Below are 19,896 nucleotides of genomic sequence, written 5' to 3' on the forward strand. Positions count from 1 at the left end.
GAGGGCTCAGAGCTTCTCCCAGTGCCTAAAGAGGCTCCAAGAGAGCTGCACCAGGACTCTGGAGTCCCAGAGTGCCAGGACACGGAGGAATGACTTCTCATTGACAGAAGGCCAATTTAGGTTAGGTATTAGGAAGAAATCATTCCCTGGGTGGGCAGTGAGGCTCTGGCACATGTTACCCAGAGAAGCTGTGGCTGCCCCATCCCTGGAAATGTTCCGGGCAAGGCTGGATGGGACTTGGAGCAACCTGGTCTAGAGGAAGGGCAGATATCCCACATCAACCAACCAAGACCAAGAGCAAGACAGTTTTAAGAAGCAGTAATAGTACTAAACACGGAATAATGGAAAACTTGGTCAAAATTTGTAAATCAAGGACAGCCCTTGAAGCAGGATTGAATTCTGTAGTATGAATGTGATATTAGTATAGTTCATAACTTCGTAAGTTTCTAAGGCAGACTAGCACCATTTAAATCCACTACGGTTATTGTGAGAGCCTTCCCTCTCATGTGCACAGAAGAGAGTCCTCCAGCCTTGCACAGACAGCAAAAGAGACCGCAAGCATGGACAGAGGCTGCCGACGGTTCTGACCCGCGCTGGGAAACACTGACCTGCGCCAAGGCCAAGCTGAAGCCAGGGCGGGCGGCCTCGCGGGTCGCTCCCAGTCCCTCCACCAGCCGCTTCAGGGTGTACTTGAGTTCATCATCCTGCAAGAGACACCGAGCTGGGCGGTGTCCGGGCTGCTCCGAGAGCGGCCCGGCCGCCAGACCCCCGCGCCCGGCCCGTGTCCCGTCCGCACTGCCCAAGCGGGAGCGGAGGGATGAGCCGTGTGAGGAGCCACTGCCCGCCCGCACCCACTAGCCCCCGCCTCACCTTCTTGCCCTCCCGCAGGTGACGCAGGAGGCTCTCGGTGGCCGCCAGCCGCACCTCCTGCTCCGGCTTAGCGATGTCCCAGAAGAAGTCGAGGAAGGCGCGGCCCTGCCGCAGCACCCCGCGGGGGTCGGTCACCGCCGCGCCGCCGCCCCGCGGCTCCATCTGCTCCCCCTGCTCCATCCCCGCCATGCCGCCACCGCTGCCGCACGTGGGGCCGCCCGCCCGCTCCGCCTCTTCCGGGGCAGCGCGGCCGCCGCGGGACGGGCTCGGCCGCCGTGTGAGCTGCTCTCTTCGGTCCCCCCGGTACCTCAGTCCTGCTCCCCTCATGGCCGTGCCTCAGCTCCTCCCGGCCCTTCATACCCGCTCCCCTCAGCTTCTCCCGACCCTTCAGCCCGCTTCCCTCAGCGCCTCATGGCCATTCAGCCCCGCTCCCCTCAGCGCCTCATGGCCATTCAGCCCCGCTCTTTTCGGCGCCCCCCGACCCTTCAGCCCGGCTCGCCTCAGCGCTCCCGGCCCCTCAGACTCCGCTCTCCTCATGGCCGCCCTTTCCACCGCGCTCCCTCAACCCCTCGTCCCACAAATTCGGATTGCTTTCCCGGTGTGCCGCAAGCCAGTCGTGACACACTCGATGGACGCATTGATGGATTATTTCAAAGTTGCGCAAGTCACAGTGGTCGGTGGTATTCCACAAATCCAGCACACCCCACCGGCTTTTTCACTCCATTGTTTATACTCAGTTCAGAGTTACTTTTCAAGTACTGTCCATATATCGGGATTGATTAGTAATTTACAAGTTGCATAACCTCAGCAAACTTGTAGAAGTTCCCCACATGCTGCGGGGAAGGGTCTTCACAGGGTCTTTAGAATTATAACGAACATAGATGAACATAGAACTTAGCTATAGGATACATGGACCTTGAGTCTTCTACTAAGTTAGCAAAGTATACACAGACGTACACCAAAATCCGAATTTACTACATCCTTCATGCTCATTATTTCCAGCATGTCCTTGATGCTGGCTGCTGCCTGCCCCACGGCTTGGGTCTCCTTTCTTGCTGAAAGCATGCAAAGATCTTACATTAAACAACATTACTACTTAAGATAATCTTGATATATTCCACATTTTACAACAGTCTCCCTCCCCTCAGTGCCACGTTCCCTCCCTGGCCCCCAGCCCTGCTCCTCCGCAGGACTCCATCCTCCCTCCTCTGCCCTGCCCCGAGGGCTCCCGGGCTCCTCTGCCCTGCCCCGAGGGCTCTCGGGCTTCCCTCACCCGGTTCGTGTCCCAGGAGGGAGGCTGCGATCCAGGATCCAGGATCCAGGCTGGATCGTGTCCTCGCGGGGCTGGCCCGGGACAGACGGGATCGGCAGCGCAGGGTCACGGACACGAGGTGTGGGCATTGTTGGTTACCGTATGAGAATCTGTGTGGTGTGGTTTTATTAGAAAACATTAAATTATGGCCTGGGAAAAGGAGACAAACCAGCTGGTACAAATGGTACTTTTTAAGGAGACTGTGAAGCTCTCGGGTACAGCCCGTTGTGGTAATTTGCAATAAAATCCAGCACTATCCTCCAGCAGCTCTGTGAACACTGCGTGTGGTTGCCAGACACGCGCGGGAGTGCAGGGAATGACCCCGGGGCAGGATCCATCCCTTGATCACTGTGGATGACTGTGACACCTGGAGCAGGATCCATTTCCATGAGCCCGTGATCCCAGCCCGCAGCGACAGCGGGATGCTCGGGGAGTGAGAGCCGCGGGCTGGCCCTGGATCAGCACTGGAGCGTCCAACGCTCACCGCAGCGCAGCCCGGGCAGACCCCCGGGGCGATCCCCGACAGACACCGGGCACATCCACGGGCGGATCCCAGGCAGATCCTCCGGCAGATTCGGAGCAGATTCCCTGGCGGAGCCGCCGGTAAATCCGGCGCAGATCGCAGAGCGGACACCGACCGCACCCCCGGGCGGATCCCGTCCCAGAGCCGACGGGAGCGAGCCGCGCCGTGCGCCTCCCGACAGGCAGCAGCGCGGGCAACCCCGGCGGGGCGGGGAGCTGGAGGCAGGCACCGCGCGGGGCAGCCCCGGCCCGCGCGCCGCCGTATATAAGCGTTGCGGGGTCCTCGGGCGCGGTCCTGTCACGCTCGCACGGGGACGAGGCCGCGGCGGCGATGGCGGATTTCGATCCCTACGACGACCGGGCCTACAGCAGCTTCGGCGGCGGCCGCGGGTGAGCGGGGCCGGGGGCGGCGCTCGGGGCTCCCCCCGTAGCTGGGACGGCAGCGGGGAGCAGCGGCCCCGGCCGCGCGAGACGGGGGGCGCGGTCGCGGGGCCCGGCCTGCCCCGCTCGGCGGGGATGGCGGGCGGGGGTTGCGGGACGGGGGCGCCGCCTCTGGGAACTGTTTGGGCTCGTTCTGCCCCCCGCCCGGCCTCCCCCGGGGCTGGGGGTGCCCTTCCGCTGCCTCGCTTTGTGCGGCGGGGCTGGGGCTGCGCTCCTGGGGGGTCCCGGCCGTGGCCGCGCTGCTCCGGCCGGCGCCGCAGGATCCGGGCCCGGGCGGCTCGGGAGCGCCGGGAAGGGGCGGGAGGAAGGGGGTGTCGCTGTTCCCGCCGTCCCGGAGGCGAGTGGAGGGGGGGATTTAGGGAGGTGCTGGGCCAGAGCCAAGGAAGGCCGTGAGGAGCTGTGCGGGGCCGGGATGGGCGGAGGGAACGTCCCCGAAGGACTGAGCAGGGCCCGAGGCCGCTGTGCCGGCGGGACGAGGCGCCCCCGGGAGCGGGCAGCGTTGTGGTGCCTGCGGCGGGAGGAAATGGGAGGCCTTTGTGGTGTCTCCGCGCGAGTAGCGCCGGCAGCCGCGGTTCTGCGTTATCCGGGGCTCCGGGTGCTGGCTGCAAATCCCTGATCCTGAGGAATCGGGCTTGTCTCGTTTCTTTGCTGAAGAGTGTTTAGGGGAGGAGCTACAGAGACAATAACCCGTAATTAGAAGTTTGTGTTAAATCAAGCTAGGAAGGTGCAATCAAACAATTGATTTTTTTGGAGGCTGGTGCTGTTACAAGTTTCTCTGAAATAAAACAGTAGGCGTAAATCTATGGAATAAACTTCTTTGTGAGCAAATCTTACCAAGTGTGTTACTGTATAATCTAATCTTCCAGGGTGTATTTCCTGATCAAAAGTGTATTCGTGTCCTTTTCTGCTCTCAGATAAATAACTTGGTTTCGTTTCAGACTCTAGGCAGCAGGGAGGAGCTGCTGGAGTTAGAACAGCAGTAAGTTTTTTTTGTCTTTGGAAGGTCTTTGATACTTTAAGCTTTTCAAGCTCATTTTCATGCACTGATACGCTTTGTGTGTAATTCAGAGACAAACAGATAATGTAGCCACTCGCATTTCTGTTATTTTTTGAATTCTGTAACAAAATAGCCTTGCCAGCAGCCTAAAGTGATACTTGACTCTGTATAAACTCAGATATTGCTGCACACTGTGTCTAGTCAGTGTGGGCATATTCTGTGAAGTAATAAAATGCCAGGTAAAATGTTATTCAGGTTCATGTGAGAGAACCTAAATTTGCTGTCAGGGAGGATGTGGATCCTTGCTTGGTAAACTAAAGGCATGCTGTAAATTAGTAGATGTCTTTGCAGGTAAGAAAATGTGCTTATTCTAATTTACCTGCAGTTCTGAACATCAGATACTACCAATATTAGAGTCCAGTGTATACCTCTATCTAATTTGTTCTTGTCACTATTAAGTCACTAATAGCTAACTCACAGTTTACTCTCTGTGTACATTGTATGAAGTTCTCTAATATATGAAGTGTAATGGAAACATGACTGTTCTTGAAGGTTCTGATTAAAGAATCCCATGTTAATTTAAAGTGGCTCCTGCTCATTTTAGGCACTCTAGGAGTGTAGGAACAGTGCAACCTCAGCTGAGGTGTAGTAGTTTTTGTGGAAGTTGCATTTTGCATAACCTTTGGTGTACATAGCAAGTGAGCACAGGATTTCAGTGTGACAGATGGGAAATCAGTGCCCAACAGGTTCTGACATATGGAAGTTATCTGCCTCTTTCTCATCATCATCATCAAAATAATGGTGGAACAGCATCAAGATATGACTGGTGTGATGAGATGGGATTTGCTGCACCTGAGATGTTCACTGACTAAAAGCTGAATCATAACATTAGGGAGATGTTATGAAATCACTTGAAAAAGTCACTTTATTCCTGGTGAAGAATGTCATGCTGACATAAATGACAAAAGGCTTACTAGAAGCTTTTTAGAAAGTATTTTGGAGCCCAGAATTTGACAGGAAAACTTGTAGGTAAGTATACCAAGGCCTAGTTGAAACTGAAACAGTCTCTAGAGCTTCTCAGAGTTGAAAGAAGGGGAGTGTTTACCATTCCTAACTCACCGCTAGGCTGTTTATTTAGGTGTGGCTTGAAGTGCTGGGCACCCTACTAAAGGTTAAGATTCACCTGCTGGAGTGCTGCACAGTTCAGTGAAAATGAGGAGTTGGTCCTTGTGCTTCTGGCAGCTTGGATCCTCTGTCTTACCCATCTAGGATTCAAAGATTACTCCTCATTTTTAGGCTTGGGTAGGAATTTTGCTGAAGACATCTGATACTTACTCCAGACATGTCCTGCGTTACTGGAATAAATTGGGTTTGAATTTGGTGTTGTGGTCTTGGGGGGTTGGCACTGTCACCCTGCTAATCCTTGTGCTGCCCTGAGGAGCTCAGATGTCAGAACCCAGGGCAGGCCATTGTCTCTGTGCTGTGCAAAAGGCAAATCTTGAGCTTTGATCTCTAGGGAAAGACTCTTTAACTCAGATACTGGCTTTCAAAATAGCCTTCATTTTGAACTTCTGGCAGATCTTTTCTGGAGACCTAACTAAACTTTGCAAAAGAGTAGCTTCAAAATGGGAGTTGAGTTGTTTTCTATCCAATATAGCCAAAGTCATTAACTCAGCCCACCAAAGTTTAATTATGGGGCTGTTGTTAGAAGGAAGCTTTCCTCTTCAGCGTTCTGCTTTGGTTTTCTGACAAGGAAATCAAGTCATGTCTTTCAGATTCTCACAGTAAGATGACATAATAATTATTATTACCTAATTGTGTCTAAGCAGAAGTTTAGAGTGGGAAGTGCAGATATTCATTCAGCAATCTGGTTTGCCTAGTTCAGATGTGTTTTCAATTATTTTTTTACTTTTGTCCTACTTTGTTGCAAATGAGAGAATCTTCTTCCAATCTCATTGTTTGGTTACTGAAGTCAGCCCTTTTATTTCACTGTTTCAGTGTTGGAAAAAAATGTAGGGAAGTAGAGAAACAGTTTCTTTTTCTGTTGCTATACCTGAGTTCCATAAGAAACTTGGTTTGAAAGTCAGTTATTGACCATTCCCGTTCTTCAAATGGAAACTGAAATACCAAAGGTATTGTTATATATTTTATAACCAAAGCCTTAATATCAAATTGGAGAAGACTGTTTGATTTTCTGGCTTTAAAATCAGTCTGGGTTGCACAACAGGGCATGGATTTCCACACATGCAGCCCATGGTAGAAAGGAGGTTTGTCTGTAGCACAGAAAATCCTTTTGGGGATTGAGAGTGTGGTTTTAGAAGTGGCTCAGATGGAGCTGATGGAAGTGGTAGCTCCAGTCCTTGCTCCCCTTCTCATTCCTAGCTTGGCAAAGTGCTCTTTGCAGCTGTCCTGATCACCTTGTTGGTCTGGCCATGGACTCAGCTCCAGGCTGGGTTTTTGGGTGACTGGCAGCTCAGGGAATGTCCTGAGAATCTGTACAAGGAGAGAATGCTCCTTTGGAACTCAATTCTGGTGTTCCTGGAGGACATAAACATTAAGATTTTCTTTTTTGGATGCAAGTTAAATGTATGGCATGTTAATAGTTGTTCCTAATGCTGTAGATGATAAATGAGGACAAAGGCATGGAACTGATTCTATGTACTTTGGGATTATTTAGAGCAGCAACTCAGCTTTCTTGGAGTTCCTCCTTAAAACTCAGTCTTCTGACTAAAGTAATTCCAAAGTATCACAGCTTTAGTTCTCCAGTATGTTTTTGACTTGTTAATGAGACAAAGGCAGATGAGGAATATTGTCAAAAATGCTAAAATGCAAACCTGGGTGGACGCTAATTAAAGATATGTAGATTGTGGTTCAAGTAGATTTAGCAGCATGTTGATAGTGTTGGTGACAAATGATTCTTGCATGGAGCTGCTAAATAAGGCACAAATGACAGGCTCACCTAGAGAGTTAAGGAATCTTATTCAAGCTTAATGTATTATCTGATTCATTAGTACTAAAATATTTATTCTTGAGTGAAGAAAATACTGTTCAGTACCTTGCTTCCCCAATGGATTTTTTTGACTGCATGCAACCAGCCAGAATAAAAGGAAATTATAGAATTATTTGACCTTCTGGATTTTAGGAAGGACTCTGCAGCTATTTTATTGGTCCATGTCAGATTGGCAAATCCTTCTTTGGTACTTGCGTTCCATCGTGGTTTTAAATGCATGGGGAGCCTCAGGGAAAGGGAACAGACACAAGCAAAGCCCTGTAGAAGGAAGGTGATAAAGGGAAGATGGAAGAGTAGTAAGTAGATATTTCAGGTAAAGGTCAGGGGTTGCTTATGTGGCACAAATGGTGTTGGAACCAGTGGCATCCTATAGTTTACAAGTCTAGGAGCTTTGACTTCAGGTTGCCTTGTATGTACCTTGCTCTCTGTACAGAAATTCCAAGTTGGCTTTTGGAGACTGGGCTCTGCAGGAAGTTCACGCAGATGTGTTACATTAGGAGAGTAAGGAATTTAGCTGGTACAGTTTAGTTCCTCAGCACACAGTGCCAAGAGTTTCACTGGTACTGAGGGACAAGACAGGAAAGGACCACCCAGTTTACCTCTAATTCACAAGACAAAAGAAGTGGGCATCCAGAGAGCACCTGATATTTGTTCTGCCTCAAAACCTCTTGTTCAACCATATTTTGTGTTCAGTTCAAAGCATTCCAGTCCAGATATCCAACAATTATGGCCACAGCTTCAGACTTAGGGGAAGGTGTTTCTCTTAAGTTAAATGTTGCTGAGATAATTTGGATGATTGTGGAGTGGGTGTTGGTAATATACTCTTTAGTTAAAAGCATTGGATCCAGCTTAATTTCCAGATTAGCTGACAATCCTGTGCCATAAAAGTATTTCTTCATTGCCATAAATTATTCTTAAAATTGATTCTAAAATGGCGTTTTTTAGAGGTAATGTTTTTGAGCAGGGGACATTAGAGGTAACCTTAGGTTGCCTTCCCTAATGAATTGTGGGTTAAGAAGTTCATTCATCACTTCATTAATGAATTCACCTGGTAATGTATTCAGCTTCCCACTGCAGTACTGCATCAGGTAATACTGGAAAGGAGTTGAGCAGCAGTTCAGGTGGCAGCTACAGGCAGAAGGAGAGAAAAACTGAGCAAAGCTGTGGGAAAATGGACTTGCAGCTAAACAGAGCAGCTGGACAGGGCCAGGGCTGCCCCGAAGAGCAGCTGTGCTGTGCAGCTCCAGAGGCACTGTGCTTTTCCCAACAGGTCTCGTGGAGGTGGCCTTGGTTCCCGCAGAAATAAAGAGCTGCCAACAGAACCCCCTTTCACAGCTTATGTGGGAAATCTGCCCTTCAACACTGTCCAAGGAGACATAGATGCCATTTTCAAGGATCTCAGCATAAGGAGCGTACGACTAGTCAGAGACAAGGAAACAGACAAATTTAAAGGTGAGTGTTCAGAGCTCTTTGGAGGTAGATGAAAAATTAGTAGGAAAAAAGTCACTTTAAAAGGGAATTTAGTCTAAAGCACAGTTTTCTGTTTTTATGTTGACTTACGCAGGTTTTCTTATTCACTGCTAATGTGTAAGTGTATCATTTGAATGAGAGTCACTGTTTCATCATCCACAGATACAGAGTAACCTGAGTGAGGAGTCAATATTTGCCCTGACATAACAGAACTTTCTCAAACCTTGTCTGGTATGAATTCTACCAGAGCTGACCCACTTAAATCCTATGACCTTAAGTATTGAGTAATTCCTTTACATCAGAAGATTCTCATTGCTCCAGCTCTTGTCTTTTTTTAGTAGACAGGGAGAAAAAGGCAAGTAGATAACCCATTCAGGCAGTTGTTTTAGAGGATGCAAATTCAACTGCTATGGGAATTGTTTGGAGAAAATGGACTATATTTGTAAGTTACTTTCAGGGATGGAAAAGGTTTACTTTGGATAACAGAGGGTCTTTGAAAAGGAGTAAATTCACTAAATGATGTGATGACACAAAATCACACTGCTGACCACATAAGTATTTCAATTTCTTGTTTGAAAACTCAAGGAATGAAGTGTCAATATTCAGCTGAATAGCTGTTTGAAGGCATAGATCAGATCTAATCTATAGTGAGAACTCTGTGGAAAAGGGAATTAGGCTCTTGGCATTCACAGAGTGCCCAGAGGTCTCTTTCAGGATTTGCCCCATCATTAACAGGTGCAGCTAAATGTGTTCATGGTTGACGATGATTGGTTTCTGCGCCATGTGCATCTTGTATGTGCACATCACAACTCGTGTTTAAAAGAGAAGGAAGCTATTAGCAGGCATGCAGGAGGAGTAGCTTCTTACAAAGACCTTTTAAAGTGCTGTTAACTTGAGATTTGTTTCTTCCAGGATTTTGTTACGTAGAGTTCGATGAGGTGGAGTCACTCAAGGAAGCTCTTACATACGATGGTGCAGTAAGTACACTTGCAATTAATTTGTGAAATCAAAGACAAGCAGAAGTCTCTCACTCTTTGGCAGCCCTTTTGATACATCCTGAACAGATTCTCCCCTTGATTTAACAGCTTTTGGGTGACCGGTCACTCCGAGTGGACATAGCAGAAGGCAGGAAACAGGATAAAGGTGGCTTTGGCTTCAGAAAAGGTGGCGGGCCTGATGACAGAGGTGACTTCCATTTTTCTAAGTAGCTTCTTAAATATGATGGTTGTAGTTATGGCTTCTGGTGCTGACTAATGCTGAGACAAGGCATGCAAGTGAACATGAAGATGATATTGAAAGGTGAAATTTTGTATGTAAATATGTATGTGTTTCTAACCAGCTGCTGCTGCTGCTCCTGAGGTGTCTGAAATTTAGCTGTGCTTTGTGTCCAAAGGCTGGATGTGTTGTCACTCCTAACCCAGGAAGTGAGACCAATACCCCTCCTAATGTGTTGTGTCTTGCAGAGGACAATCATAAGCCCAACAGTCTGATCTGCTACTATTTTATGATGATGTATGAAAAGTGAGTAAGCACATGTAGACAAGTGCTAATTTTTGGAGTATGTCTCTTGTTCCAGTGTAAAAACATTCTTGCCTGTAGTTGAAGGTTGGTTGAACCAGACTCACCAGATGTTTCCACTGAATGTGTACTAAACAAACTTTTCTGGCCACTCATTCTTGGTGGCTGTTTGTTCCTGTGCAATGGAACTTGGTTGTACCAAAAGAAAAGGATTTTCCAGCAGCATAACTTTGAATATTGAAGGACTGAAACATTGGTTTGGTATTCCCTTGCTCAGTCTTTCCCACAGCTTCAGACTTGAACACAATTGTGGCTTTTTTCCTAGGAATGGGAGGAGGTTCCAGAGAATCCAGAGGAGGTGGATGGGATTCCAGAGATGACTTCAATTCTGGTATCAGTATTAACACTTATACAGAAAGGAAGCCTAAAAGGCACTGAAATGTTCTCATTTTCATTTGTCACCATTACTGATTTGATTGAATCTACTGTATGTACCAGTTTTGGACATCCTGCAGCTGTGATGAGATTCCTCATGGGAAATCTTCCGTTGCCTTGAGAGCAAATAGAATAATGTCTCAATAGAAAATTCTGTGAAACGGCCATAAATGACAGAATTCTTGTCCAGGTGTAGCCTATGGATGACTTTGAAACATTTCTCAAGCATACAACTAAGTAAATTTCTGAATAGTAGCAGAAACAGACAGATCATGTAGGAAGGCTGATATTCTGTCAGACCAGAGGCTTTCATCTTCTCAAGGAGATGTGATGTCATTATATGTGTGTCCCTGAAGTAACTGACTTCTCCAAAGTCAGATTAGTGTTCCAAAGCACTTGTAAATGCAAAATGTTCCTGAACTTTTAGACCTGTTTAGGTGATGCAGCTGCAGCAAGTGACTGAGCTTGCTGAATGAAGGTAGTGACAGAGCCACTGGGTTTGCTCTTAATTTCCAGTCAGTTCCAGCTATTAGAATGCAGAGTGGCATTACACAATTGCTTTTGTCCTCTGAACTCATGGGTTTGGTCCATTTTCTGATGGAGAGATGTTGGCAAGTACAACTTTGCAATGTCTGGTCTCTGCGTGAGTGGAATGAAGGATGCAGGAGGAGCAAAGTGTGCCCTTGTCCCCAGCATGGATTGGAGCATGGTGCTGGAGAGAGGAGCTTGCTGCAGTGCTGTGCTTAACCTGCCTTTGGAGCTAAGCATTCTGTGTCACAGCTTCATACCTTCCTTGGCAGCTTCTCCAAATGTGGATGCATTTCAGCCTGTTAAATGCTGGATGAGTGATTTGTGAGCCAAAAGTTTAGCATTTCAATCTTAGCTGCTACAAAAGCTTTTCTTCTCAGGTTTTACAGCCTTGCTCTAGATCAAATCTTTAAAGATGGCTTGTTTGGCACTGAAGTAAGTAAGGGACAGCTCTGCAACTCCACCAAATACTGAAGTGGAAAGGAAAATCTCATTTGGGAACCAAACAACTTTCTCTTCCAGGCAGCTTCTGAAAATCTGAGTGTATTCTGTATGCTGATAGCCTGAAGTATCCCCTTCCCACTCCCAGGCAGTGGGGGCTTGGAGAGATACTCAAGGGTAATCACTGGTACAGACTGGAACTCTGGTCAGTGACAGATAGTTCTTGATTTACTTCTTTTTTGTAATACATAAACTGAAGAAATGCAGTCAGTTTAAAGTCTGAATTTTTAAAATTATATTTTATTTTTTCCCCAGCTCTTTAATTAATTTAGTAAATTCCTGGCCAGTTTATAGTACAGCTAAGCAGCCCTGGGATTTTACTCTGTTTTATAAGTGTATTTCACTACTCCCCAGCTATTTTCCAATTTGCTCCTGTGGATTTCACGCTGAGGTTGTAGCCAGTGTGATGATCTGGCTATGGAAGTACTCTGAGTACTGTCTGAGTACTACTCTGTAGTGCTGTCTCTCAACTCATGATGTTAACAAACTCAAGTTGCAGCCAAGGTTCATATTTTAAACTCACTTGATCCACTGTCCAACACTCCAATAAGCCTCTAAGTGGATAAAGCACTTTCTGAAGTTGATATAGTATACTTGGTTTCAAATGGAACCCGAACAGCTCCTCCAGAAGGTGCTAGAGCTCTGTGCAACAATCTGTCTGCAGACAAAGGCTCTCAGTGAACCACCTTGGACTGACAGCGGTGACTAGCGAGGTTTTCCAGTCATCCAGATAAATCTAGATTGAATACATTGCAAAAGGTGCTCTTTAAATTCACTGTTTTCCATCTTCAGGATTCAAAGATGATGACTTCCTGGGAGGTCGGGGTAGAGGAACCCGCCCTGGAGACCGGCGGCCACCAGGTGCCTCCATGGGGAGCGGTGGCACTGGTCGTTTCAGAGATGGGCCTCCCCTTCGTGGCTCTTCCATGGACTTCAGAGAGCCAACAGAAGGTAAGCTCCTCCTGTGTGTGCCTTGCTCTTCCTCCTCAAAGGAGACTCCTGGTTTTGTTGTCAGTTAAAGCTCCTGCCCTTCCCTGGCAGATCTCACAAGTGGAATATTTTTCCTTTCAGAGGAACGAGCACAGCGACCCCGGCTCCAGCTCAAACCTCGAACAGTCGATACTCCCCTCAATCAAGTAGCCAATCCAAACTCTGCCATCTTCGGAGGAGCCAAGCCCCGGGAGGAAGTAGTAAAAGAACACGACTGAGTTTGGGGTTGAGAGGGAATGGGGAGGCGGGAGAAAAAGCAAGACAGTACAGAGTGACTAGCTCTGCTGGAATGTCAACCCTGCAGTTTACCATTCCTGCCATCTGGTATTTGTCCTCTTTGAAACCGAAAACACAGAGCTTGTGAATGCATGTCAGCTGTTAACAAGTGGTTTTTAGTACGTTCTTGGCTTTGCTGTATCTAGTGCCTGCTTTGTGCTGAGTTTCCCTCTTCTGTTTCCTTCCAAGCAGCACAGTTGCCAGTAGATAAGGCAGTGTGGCTGCTTCCACAAGTGTGGAGGTCTCTGGACAAAGGTGCTGCTTCACTTCTTCCTTTCTGGGTTTGTTTTACTTTAGAAGCACAGGTTAGACTTAGTTATTTCCCTGTATTGTTTCCTTTTACTTCCTCAGTGTTCCTCTTCTGACTTGCATGTCTCGTTCTGTATTGCTGTGGCTCTGAAGAGGAAAACTGAAGAGTCCAGATGAGTTGAACAGAAATTTACAGTTCTAACCAAGTAGTGAAATACCATTTACAGCAATTGGTGATAGTCACTGTTCACAGCAGAGCCCCTTATGAAACTAAGGGGGGCAGCTGCCCTTTCACATGGGTTGCCAGGAAGGATCAGTTTAATGGATGCCTTACCTGGCAAGCCTGGTGAAGAGCTGGTGGAATCAGTATGGATAAAGCCTCTGCCAGCAGCCTCTTCCTGCTGGCTCTTGACTTCCAAATGGTATGATGCTACTACAACTCTGAGCTCAAGGTTAGTGCTGCAAAGCCATGCCTGTTTGAGCACAACTGCTCACTGGCTCTTTCTGCTTACTTTTTTGGGTTTTACATGTTTGGTAAATTTTTAAATGAAGTTTCTACAAATAAAATTGACTTTTTTATTTTTGTTGAAGGAGTGTATACTTTGCCATGCAGTATTTGATCGTCACTATCCCCTGTATTTCTTTGCCCAGTGGGGTACAGTTTTAGGACCTCAGCTTTCAGAATACCTTGAAAATGGGCAGATTAGAAATCTTTCTGCTATAGATTCTCATGTAGAAGTTTGGGTAAAAAGCATCTCTTGTTACTACACCTCTCTTCCCTTGAAATGTTTCTTGTCAGTGTTGTGTGGGAGGAGGGAGGGGAGGCTGAAGCAAAGGGAGAGATCATTAATTTTGAAAACCAAAACCTGCTTCTACCACACTGAAGTTTGGACATGTCCAGTGTATGGGAAAAGCTTGGGCCCCCGTTGCCAGTGCTGAGAGCCTTCAGATAAACCAGCCAGCACCCCAGAGTACTTACAAGAGGAGGTTGGAAGCACGGCTGCCCCACTACCAGCACCATTGCTAGTGATGAATTTCTTCCCTAAGGTTCCCATTGCAAGTCAGAGTCCCAGCAATTTACAGAACTACTCTTTCCTTCTTTCTGCCTTTCACTTAATCTGCTTCTGAGATAAGAACCATTTGTCTAACACTAATACTTAATTTAAGACAGACATGCATTTGTGTGGTTGTATTCCAAACCAATAATTGATCTATTTACATCTTCAATGTGGAAAAGATTTTAAGAACAAATTCCCATATAAAAAAAACTCACTTCTAGTCAAGACAGTTGACTTTTAAATGTAAAAACAAAGGAAAAAAAAAGAATTCCAAACACTTAGCACATTCTGCTTCATAACAAAATAAATTTATGGATATGGTATTTTGTGAATGATCTTTTAAATAAAAGAAAACATTAAGTAATATTTAACATTGGTCTTTATTTGAGTCTACTCTGACATGTTTTTCCCCCCCCGAGTTTTCAAATATTGTGTTAATTTGTCCCATTTTGATACAAAATAAGGGGGGGAAGAGGAAAAGATAAAGGGGAGGAATCTAAAGAGTGCTGGAACAGTGAAGTAAAAATTAATGATGGGTGGAAATGAGCCCAACTTCTTTGTCCTGTGACTTCAGTGTCACTTGAGTGCATTGCTAAGGCTGCCAGGTGCATTTGGAATTCCTGCAGCCTGCAGGTCGTGCAGCTGCTCAGGCTGTGCTCTCCAGGCAGGTGCTGCTGCCCTGTGGCCAGCACCAGGCAGGATGTGTCCTTCCAGCATGAGTGCTGAGACAGTAAAGGATCAACTGCTGCTGTTCTGCCAACTTCCTCCAGCCTTTTCCAGCTGCCCATTTCCCAGGAGGCATCCTGGCTAAGGAGGCTGCTGTCCTGGGGCTGTGGCTGTGCTTTAATGCACTGCAGGGGAAGCTGAAAGAGGTAGAGCCGTGTTTTTATTGAGGAAATGAGCTCTGCTGGTTTTACTGCTTTCCATAGCCTGAAAGGATGGGAAGTGTTCCTGCTTCCAGCTACTCAGTCCATCCTCTCTTAGAGCTGCTCTTAGCACAGCTTGAGCAGAGTCCCAGTCCTGAGCTGGAGCTGGAGCTGGCTGTGGCAGCCCCTGGCTGTCCTGCCTGTCACCCTGGGGAGTGTGGAAGAGCAGGGCTGGGTGAAAGTTGGTCCCCTGCAGCTCTTGCCACACTTACCCACAGCTGCTCTGTCAAGCTGGTGCTGCTGGAAGCAGGGATTTCATCACTGCATGGAGAAAAGGAACCCTGATGAATGAGAGGTGGCAAATGGGTCATCTTAGTTCTAGATGGCTTTTTCTGTATTTGCTAATACTGCTTTGGTTAAGGGTTCCCCACTAGTGAATGCACCCTGATCCCAAAATCATTGTGTCATCTTTCTTTTTTTTTCAGTAATTTTTCATTTGCAAACATTCATGTATTGCCTGGTTTCTTTGGAGCATTCCACACTGTGCTTTCTATGTGGCTCAGGGTCAGACTCCTCCAGTCCTTTTTCTTTCCCTCCTTCAAAAATTCAGTGGATGAACACTTTCCTGTACAGAAGCTTATCAAACCAGCTTTTGTCAACAGTTAATTATATTAAATATATGGATGTGGCATTTAAGTTTTGTAGGAGAAAGCAAGATTATTTTCTTCCCATCCTACCAGGAAAAGCAGTTGAGGTTTAACCTGTGATGCTTAACTTTACCTGCTGCTTAAAGCCAAGCCTGGCATGGCAAAGCCCAGACTGAGGAGGTACCAGCAGTGGAGCAAATGGATCATTCACTTTGTGGCTATTCATGCTCTCACTGAGTTATTTCTGGTAGCTGTGCAGTGCTTTCTTCCAGCTTAAACTTAGAAAAATAAACAAAACTGAAGGCAGGAAGGCACCAGGCAGGTTTTGGAACTGAAGCCAAGTTTGCTTTGCTACTGTAGGAAGTGCTTTGCCATGTTACTCCAGTTTGGTTGCAAGTGGGGAAGGTGGGAGTGTGGAGGAGCTGCTGGACCCTGCTGCAGTGGACAGTAGCATTTAATGTGCTGTAAAACTCTGCTGTTAACCAGCAAAAAATAACCCCCACTGAACTCCTGAGTCCAGGAATGCCCTTGGGAGAGCTCATCCCAGTCCTCAGGGCAGCACCCAGTGCTGGCGCGGGTGTGTTGCTGACTCACTGGGCTGTGCAAGCCTGGAGCAACTTCTGAGGGGGCTCTTTGTGCTTGTGGCTGTCAGGGTTGTTCTGGTGGCTGAAGAAAGAGGTGGAGGAGTGTTCACACACTCCAATAATGGGCTGGTGATGGTACAGTCACATTAAATTCATGCCCTCAAGTGTGGCTTTCCGGCCTTCCTAAAGCAGCAACAACTTGCTCACCAGTCTGCTCTGAAACCCCAGTGCTGACTGAATTTCTGAAGTTCTCCAGGTGTCCCAGGGCTGATGGTGATTGTGGCCAAGCTTGCTGTCCCAGGCACTTTTGGATGATACTGATACTTCTAACTTCAGAACACTGTTATAGTTTCAATCCTGACTTTAGTACATAGTCTAGTAGAAGCATTTGCTATCTGTAGTACTGGCTGCTGACTTGTCTTCAGGAAAGATGATAAAACTGTGAGAATTTTAGAGCAAATCCTGTAACATTGCAACCCTTCCTCTTTGTAGGAAAGATTTAATACTGAAGCCAGCAAATTTTGGAATATATGTGCAACCTCTTTAACCAGAGTGCTGGCATGTTGCAGCTTGCAGAGCAGCCCTTGTCCTGCTGCCTGCTTTGGACAAATCTGCTTGGAGTGACTTTGCTGGAAACCCCCTGTTCCCCTGGGTGTGTTTTGGGCACAGGCTCTGTGTGTCAGGTGGCTCCAAGGCACAGTCACAGGTTTTCTGTGCCAGCCCCATCCCCTCTCTGTGCACAGAAGCTGTCTGGTGGTTATTTGCACTCACAGCAAGAGCAGGGGAGAGGAGCTGTTAACACTGAGCATCTTGAAATCTGTGTTGATGTTTTACATTCTGATGGTTTCTGTGTTTCACTACCAGTGGAGTGCAAAGGCTCTGAAGGAAAGGGACTGCTTGCCTATTCCAGCATATTCTAGTGTAGAATATAGAGTTACCTTTGTACTTCTCAAGGGCTTCCCTGGGATGGATTCTCGGGATGCAATTTAGTTGGTGTTGCTTGTCTTAAATTTTTAGAAAGGGGAATTTCTGTGACTGAAAAAGAATTTGATTTCTAGCTGAGAGTGGAACTTTCTCATCCCCTCCCCTCAAATGTCTCTTACCCACTGCAGGAATGAAGTATATTAAAAGTGGCAGAGAGACATCTTTTATTTGGTGCATACATTTTATTTATATAATCTGTAATTTATTCTGTTGTTCGTGATAGCACTTGCTGTAGCAGTACTAAACCAAACTGAATAGAAGCATTTAGGATGGTGTAATCATATTTTTGACCCTGCTTGCTGAAAGGCTTTAATCCTTCAGTGCCAGTCACTTGACTCTGAAGCCTGATGCACATTAGTAATAGCAATACCTTGATGGCATTCTATGTTCAGCCCCTCTCCTGTGCATTAGGGCCTGCAGGGAAGCTCTGCTGTTCTCCTGTGTGTGCTCACAGGAACCCAAGGTGGATACAAGACATGAGCCATTAGGTTCTGCTGGTGTCTCAGTGGGCACATGGTGTCAGCATTATTAGATCTGAAATTGTATTCCTCATCTCACTGTACCTGTTTGAGTGACTAAATCTGAAGCATTTTCTGGTTTCCTTTTCCAGCTCTGTTCTGTGGCATCACCTGCTCAGCAGCAGGTTCAGTGTGACATCAGCTTCCCTCATTTCTGTCCCCTCTGCAGCAAAGTGCATCCAAGGGCTTCGAGGACTTTCAGCACTGTTACAGGAACAACCCTCTTACCTGTGTGCTCACCAATTCCTGTGTAAAGCTCTAGAGTATCCCAGGGTTGATGTTTTCGGGATGTTAGTGCTGGGAATGCTACCACCACCTTCCTGCCCAGTAGGTTTCAGCCAGGTTAGTGTTCCCTGTGGTCAGGATTTGCCTCCTACCACAAGATTGTTTTGTTCATGTCACCGTGCTCCCGAGATCTGCCTCTTTCTTTTAAATAAACCAAAAACTCACAAAGTACCTCTATAAACCCCTGCAAAATCTGTACTGTAACAAATCTGTATAATTTGTATTGCTGTATAAAAATTCAAATAAAAGCATTCAAACCTTCTAGGTTTTTGTCTTCAAATTTAAGGATTATTGTGTCCACAAGGATGAACTCAGCAGGATAAGAATGGGAAGCTTTGTACCAGAGGGATGTTTGGGATTAGTCTTTGCAAAGTTTGCTTGGCCAAACTTTTGTGAAGCACCCAGGCATCCTGGCTGTGAGATGACTTTCCACTGGGTAGCAGCATTTATTTTCCTTCAGCAGGAACGGAGCCACTTTCAGTTTCAGCTCAGAGAGAGCCAACGTGCAGCTGGGGCAGGGGAGGAGGCAGCACTTCCCCTTTGCCTGGGAAAAGCTCATTCCACTCCAGCAGGGAGAAAAGTTTATTGGTGAATACAAAACCATCCAGCACTACTTCAGCACAGCAGAAAATTTCCTCCAAGATGTGGCTTGTGTTAGATTTGCTGTGAAAATGTTGCTAAACAAATGGAATGCATTGTAATCCCAGTTAGTGGTTGGCATGAGACACAAGCTCATTCTGTCCCAGAGCAAGAGGGGCTTGATGCTGGTGCACAGCAATGCTTGACTTGCAAGGCTGGTGAGCTTGGAGCCTGATGGAACTTAAAAAACATGTTGGAGCTTTCTTAAACCCTCCAGCACTGGGTGTGTTTGTGCAGAAGAAGGGGTTTAGATGATGCCTTGTTTTCCAGTCCTTGTTTCACTACTGATTTTTGATCAGTGTTAGTCACAACAGCTGATACCAGCAAAGTCAGCTGGTCTTTGAGCAGCCCCCACCTTTATTTGAAAGAATGTAAATCAGCTCTCAGGGCATTTGGCTTCCCAGGGCCAGGTAAGCTGAGCCCTGTAGAAGATGGGTTCTGTTGAGTTTTCTGGACCCAAGAGATGTCTCTGCAGCTTGTCAGCTTTGTATGAAAAGGTGAAAAATATGATTAGGTTAACTGGTGAACCTTCCTGAAGGAGTAGGAACTATGTTATGGGGGGAAAACAAACCCAAGTTGAAATGGGTGAGCTTTGAAAAGAACACAAACAGTGAAATTACAATGTGGTGTTTCTGTAACTTACTGCAGTAGATAAAAACATGCAGCTCCTTTTGTCAAATCAGAAATTGTTTCTAGCAGCAGGTCTGGATGAGGCAGAGGGGTTTCAGGAGGGTAGAGCCTGGTTTCCCCAGCTGGGTTTGACCTGAGGGTAGTTTTGTGTGTGTTGGAGGAGAGTTGGTCTGGCCTCATGAAGAGCAGACCCTGTGGCTGTGCTGAGAAGTGCTCAGAGTCAGGACTCACCCTAAACCTTTACAGGCAGCCCTTCTTGGGAGAAATGTGAATGAGGGAGAAGGGATCCACACAGAGGCAGGGGCTGCTGCGCTAATTACCCTCCTGTCAGGGTGGCGGCCTCTGCAGAGGACTGATGCCTTTGAAGGGCACCACTCTGCCCAAGAGCTGTTACCTCACGCTGGGGTGACCCTGCTGTGTCACTCCTTGGGCACAGGAGCAGCTTCTGCCTGCCCTGGGGGGGCTGAGTGGTCCCTCAGGGGACATTTGGGGACGTACACAAGGTGCAGCCCAAGCCAGCCAGGGTAATGTCCACACCACAGCACTGAGGCTCACTTGGAGCTGTC

At 47.1% G+C, this 19,896-nt stretch overlaps 2 protein-coding genes across 3 annotated transcripts in view; one reads left to right on the forward strand and one right to left on the reverse strand.

Annotated features, from left to right (window-relative positions):
• MYBBP1A (MYB binding protein 1a) overlaps positions 1-1,059 on the reverse strand; it is a 54,662-nt gene extending 53,603 nt beyond the window's left edge. Inside the window, exons 1-2 of the mRNA XM_030962880.1 lie at positions 871-1,059; positions 609-704 (exon numbers count right to left, since the gene is read on the reverse strand). Coding sequence (XP_030818740.1) covers positions 609-704; positions 871-1,059 — 285 coding nt within the window. The remainder of the gene's footprint in view (positions 1-608; positions 705-870) is intronic.
• A 1,889-nt stretch (positions 1,060-2,948) lies between these two features.
• On the forward strand, positions 2,949-14,543 carry EIF4H (eukaryotic translation initiation factor 4H). 2 transcript variants are annotated; one of them, XM_030962509.1, is made up of 7 exons: positions 2,949-3,094; positions 8,423-8,604; positions 9,535-9,599; positions 9,708-9,807; positions 10,466-10,531; positions 12,397-12,555; positions 12,676-14,543. In XM_030962509.1, exons 1-7 carry the CDS (start codon positions 3,036-3,038, stop codon positions 12,810-12,812), a joined length of 768 nt encoding a protein of 255 aa, XP_030818369.1. In that variant the 5' UTR covers positions 2,949-3,035; the 3' UTR covers positions 12,813-14,543. The 2 variants fall into 2 exon arrangements, with proteins under 2 accessions (XP_030818369.1, XP_030818370.1); XM_030962510.1 differs by lacking the exon at positions 10,466-10,531.
• Positions 14,544-19,896: the final 5,353 nt, after the last annotated feature.

Source organism: Camarhynchus parvulus, chromosome 19 (genome assembly GCF_901933205.1).
Source record: "Camarhynchus parvulus chromosome 19, STF_HiC, whole genome shotgun sequence".
Lineage (NCBI taxonomy): Eukaryota > Metazoa > Chordata > Aves > Passeriformes > Thraupidae > Camarhynchus > Camarhynchus parvulus.